Below are 5,604 nucleotides of genomic sequence, written 5' to 3'. Positions count from 1 at the left end.
AAAACGAACCCAAAGAAAATACCGTATGTTCAAAACATCTAGAGCACGTAATGAAACATGCAATAAACATCTACTCGAACCATACCCGTAAACATTTTAAAAGTTCTAACTTGTACACATAAATATATACTCTGAAAGCGGGGAAAAACAAAGACAAAGATGATAATGTATAATTTGTCTCAGGAGGATTGACGAGGGTTTAAGGTGCAAGTGTGTGCGTGGTGATGACAAACGAAAACGAACCCAAAGAAAATACCATACGTTCAAAACATCCCGAACATGTAATAATACTTCTAACAAACATCTACCCAAACCGTACCATAAACATAATCCTTAAGATAGTCATGGGCTCTAACTTCTAACTTGTACACATAATATTCTGAAGCTGCAAAAACAAAAACAAAAACAAAAACAAAAACAAAACTAATAATAATAATAACAATGGAAGCACAGGGTGTGTAACAGCCATGGATGATGACCGCACAACCCCAACCACAGTACGCCTACGGTGCGCCGCCGCCGCCGTCGCAGCCATACCACCAGCCCACCACTCACGAAGAAATCCGTACGCTATGGATCGGTGACTTACCTTACTGGGCTGATGAATCCTACCTTCATTCATGGTTTGCCGCCACTAATGAGGTTACTAATTGCACTAATTACTGCTTATGTTTATTTCTATTGTGTATTTGTATCCTCTAGGGTTTCATACTCACAGAAATTAACCGTCAAAGCATGATCCTGGAAAAACTGATTGTTAGGATTTTGTAATTAGCAATTTAAATTGATGATTGTTGTTTAATTGTACCGGAAACTGTACAGGTTTTGGAAATTGGAAGAATTAGAGGTTGGAATCAAATGCACCAAAATTTGAAATTTAGGGTTATAAAATATTGTAAACGAACTCGGCTCGTTTAAATTATAGGGAGCTTGAGCTTGGCTTGTTTCGAGCTCTATTTCTAAAGCTCAAGCTCGCCCCATGAGTAGTTTTTCAAGCTCGGGCTTTGGCTCGGGTTGCTCTTAGTTTGTTAATTATCTTGTATATTTTTTTTATAATTATTTGTTACGTATGATTTTTTAATTATGATTTTGTACATTACATAATATATAATATTTGAGCATAGTAAATTATTAAAAAAGATGTTTTCAGGAAATTATATAATGTCGAAGTTGATCAAGTTGACCGACTACATCTGGTTCTGACTGAGGTTGATTGATTATGAGTAATATTGGCCGAATTGATCGCGTTTTACAACACTGATATATTATTATTTATTTTTAACGATTTTTAATAAATAATTATACATTAAATCAAAATTATACAATTAAAAGGCTTGTTTAGGCTCGCGAGTGGGCTCGAGCTCAAACTCCTATATTGAACAAGCTTATTTTTAGGCTTGAGCTCAATTCGATCTTTTTGCGAGCCAATCTCGAGTAGCTCGCAAGCAGCTTGGCTCGTTTAAACACCTATTCTCAGTTATTGCAGATATTAACCACGGAAACACGTTACTGAAAACGTCAATTATAAGGATCTCATAATTAGCAGTATAAATTGATCTTATTGTTTTGTGTAATTCTACTGAAAACCATATTAGTTTTGAAATTTGAAATCAGATGTAGCAAAGTTTGACAATTAAGTCTTGATTATGGCATTTATGATGCAATTCCAGGTGCTTTCAATAAAGGTAATTCGTAACAAAGCAACAGGGCTTCCAGAAGGTTATGGATTTGTTGAATTTGCTTCACATGCAACAGCGGAAACTGTTCTTCAAACATACAACGGAACACAAGTTCCTGGAACCGAGTTAACTTTCAGGTTAAATTGGGCATCTTCAGGGATTGGAGAAAGACGACCCGATGCTCCGGACCATTCTATATTTGTAGGCGATTTAGCACCCGATGTTACAGATCATTTATTGCAAGAGACTTTTAGGACTCAGTATCCATCTGTTAGAGGTGCCAAAGTTGTGACTGATGCAAACACGGGTCGTTCAAAAGGGTATGGGTTTGTTAAGTTTGCGGATGAGATGGAAAGAAACCGAGCAATGACTGAAATGAACGGGATTTATTGCTCGACTCGACCTATGAGAATTAGTGCAGCAACACCAAAGAAGCCCACTGCTTTTCAACCGCAATATGTTGCACCAAAAGGTATGTATTATCATTTGAATGTGTTTTATTGTAGGTTAGAATATGTTACATCAAATGATAGAGAGAGAGGATGAGTTGTCTAGGTAGATTGGGATTGGGGTAAATGTGTGTGTTAACAACTTAACATATGACCCGTAGAACCAAGTTAGGTTTCTCTAGGGTTCTGGTTTCTTTACTGTATGTATTGAGGATTCACCTAAGGGTATGCATAGGCTGGTTTGAGACAGTTTTTGGCTCAAACTGAACCAAAAACTGAGAATTTTGGTTTTATGCTTTTCAAAACCGTTCATGTTCGGCATGGGTTGGTCTTTTCGGTTTTTCCAGGTTGGCTTGAAAATTGTGGGCCGAAAAAAATTGTCCCAAAATATTGAATTTGGTTTTAGATATTTTTTGTTAATTAATAATTAATTGATTTGGGCTAAAGTATTTGGGTAATACTTTTTATTAAGTTTTTATAAACTTGTTAAAATTAAAATATGAAAATCCATATGTTCTGTTTGGCGTTTTTGGGTTTAGTTACATTACTTACATGCAAAATGGAAACCGAACCAAATGTTTGGTTTTTTTCTAAAACATAAAACCAAACCATCTGTTTTTATTTGGGTTTGGTTATTTCAATATTTTGGGTCCGTCTTTCAGTTTCCTGCACACCTTCACTTCTCTTCATTCTAATTGATTTAGTTAAACTTGTACTAATGTTTACACTTTATAACTTTATTATGATTTACTGGGATATTTAAAGTCACATTATTTTATTTTAAATGTATGAATATAATGACTTTGTATATCTGGTTATTTAGGGGTCAAATAATTGGTATGAATGATCAGCTTCACACTTAGGAAGAACCATGATTACTCGTTGCGCTATATGCTATTCATTTTAAAGACTTTTCACCACATTTTCATTGTTAGTATTGCTGGCAAGAAAAAACTATAATCGTTGAAATTATATATGCTTAGATTTTTTTATGTATTAAATTAGTTATAAAAAGTATTAGATGGTTGATCATATATAGAATATTTTGGTCACTTTTTTACACCTTAATGGATGCTAAAATCTGCAAATTTGAGTTGAAGATGATGATTAATACACAATGTATTGTTGTATTTATTGGCAGGGTTATATCCAGCTTCTAGTATTCCTATGGACACTGATCCAACTAACACAACAGTAAGTTATCTGTATTAAAATATGGTTTTGTATCTATCTGTGTTCTTTATATGCATTGTTTTTATTGCAGGTTTATATTGGAAATCTTGATCCTGCTATTACAGAGGATGAATTGAGGCCGATTTTCTTGCAGTTTGGAGAAATAGTTTATGTCAAGATCCCTGCAGCCAAAGGATGCGGCTTTGTGCAGTTTACAAATAGGTCAGTCTTTAATGTCAGAAAAAACTGTTTTCGCTTATGTGTCGGCCTATTTACCTGTATTTGGGCTGAATTGGGTTATCTTTTATCTTCAATGTGCCAAATTAAAATTTTATTTGTAAGGGATATGGGTGAAATGGGTCTAATAGGCTTGTAAACGAACCGAACAAACACAAACGGGGCATGTTCTTTTTTTTTTTTTACTTTAACCTAACAAATGATTGAACACGAACAATAAATGAATAAGGTTTTCTTGTTTGTTTTAGCTCATTAAGAAAACGAATGTGTTCACGTACGCGAAGAAACATAACTGAACATTGATGAACAAATATAAACGGACATAGTTGAGTGAACATCATGTAAAAGTAAACATGAACATTAAGCTGCTGTGCCTAAAAAGTTAGTAAAACTAGGCTAAGTTGTATTGGTGATTTTTTAATTACATTAAACTAGACTAAATGTAATGGAAATAAAAATGTGGAAAAATACGTAAGTGAACATAAGTTAAACAAACGTGAACTAGCGAACATAAATGAACATGGATTTAAATGAGTGAACGTAAACGAACGTTCATGAACATAAATGAACGAACAATGTGTTTATGTTAGTTTGTTTAACTAAATGAGCAAACATTGTTGTTCGTGGTCGTTCATTTATTAAATATATGAACATAAACAGACTTCTTGTCAAATGGTTCACAAACAGTTCATTGAATGTTCGGTTCATTTACTGGCCTAGGTCAAAGTTGGTCAATGTTTAAATCAAATGCATAAAACCTCGTAAATAGTTTAGTTTGAAAATTTTGATCAATATAATAATAAAAAACTCTGTAACCATGAATTATTCAATCTTTTTGTAACCATCTCTTTATGATTAATAAGAATATATCTGTCTCATTCCATGTTGGATATTGTATATTTGTATGGTATGCAGGACATCTGCTGAAGAAGCAATTCAAAAGATGCATGGAAGTCAGATTGGTCAACTTGTTGTCCACCTTTCTTGGGGAAAAAGCAAGCAGGTCAAACATTATGGTCAAGAAAACTAAAAATTTCAAAGCCTAAAGGTTTAATATGCACTTTTACCAAAAAAATATTTTATGCTGTAGGACCCAGCTGGAATGTGGGCCCCACAACCCGATCCAACTCAATGGAGCAGTGCATATTATGGTTATGGGCAAGGTTATGATGCTTATGCTTATGGAGCAACTCAAGATCCATCATTATATGCATATGGCGCGTATGGTGGTTATGTGCAGTATCCTCAACAGGCAAGCCATTTTTCCTATTGTTATTGTATATCATTTCGCATTTCCTTAAAAACAAGTTATAAACTTCAATATAACTTTTATTCAATATGATATGATATTTAATTATTTATAAGATGTGATTGATTTCCAGGGTGAAGGTGAACAGGATATGGGTGCAGTGGCGGGAGTTGCACCGCCTGTGGAACATAGGGAGGAAATATATGATCCCTTAGCCACACCAGATGTTGACAAGTAAGTTTCTTCTTACTCATTTTATTATTATTATTATTATTATTATTATTATAAACTAATTTTTGTGCATTTAATTTTTGTAGATTGAATTCTATGTATCTTGCTACACATGGAAGCGCGATCTTGGGCCGTCCTATGTGGCAGAAAACATAATCTTTCTCATTACAATCGTAATTATGATTTTGTTCAATGAAAGAAAACTGAGCTAGTTGCTAGTTCACAAGAGTTTGACAATATTAGAAACTGCAATTATGTAGCGGAGATTGTAGATTCAAGCTGATTTATAAAATTCGGATTTTTATAGATATGGGGTTTGGTTTACTTGCTAATGTGTTTATGATATGTTGAATTATTTCAAGACATTTAGGGATTTACATATTTGAAGATCAAAAACCTTTTTAACATCTAAAACTAATCTAAGTTTAGGTTTGTTTGGCAGGATAAAATTATTATAATATATTTTGTTACCCATGGGATTTAAACCCTTACCTTAACCTCTTTATATTCAAATAACTAGAAAAGATAACAAAATCAATCGGGTCGGATTATTGAGTCTCAGTTTTTATGCTCCCGCATCACATTT

The 5,604-nt window shown here is 33.7% G+C and overlaps 1 protein-coding gene across 1 annotated transcript; it reads left to right on the top strand.

Annotated features, from left to right (window-relative positions):
* The first annotated feature begins 466 nt into the window (after positions 1-466).
* On the top strand, positions 467-5,396 carry LOC143615165 (polyadenylate-binding protein RBP47B'-like). The gene is made up of 8 exons (XM_077088367.1): positions 467-642; positions 1,671-2,151; positions 3,270-3,322; positions 3,393-3,523; positions 4,454-4,541; positions 4,629-4,790; positions 4,921-5,021; positions 5,105-5,396. Exons 1-8 carry the CDS (start codon positions 472-474, stop codon positions 5,172-5,174), a joined length of 1,257 nt encoding a protein of 418 aa, XP_076944482.1. The 5' UTR covers positions 467-471; the 3' UTR covers positions 5,175-5,396.
* The last annotated feature ends 208 nt before the right edge of the window (positions 5,397-5,604 follow it).

Source organism: Bidens hawaiensis, unplaced genomic scaffold, assembly GCF_021521415.1.
Source record: "Bidens hawaiensis isolate Kalapana, Puna unplaced genomic scaffold, B.hawaiensis_p1.1 tig00041925_1, whole genome shotgun sequence".
In the NCBI taxonomy this organism is placed as follows: Eukaryota; Viridiplantae; Streptophyta; class Magnoliopsida; order Asterales; family Asteraceae; genus Bidens; species Bidens hawaiensis.
This window is presented reverse-complemented; position numbering and strand designations above follow the sequence as displayed.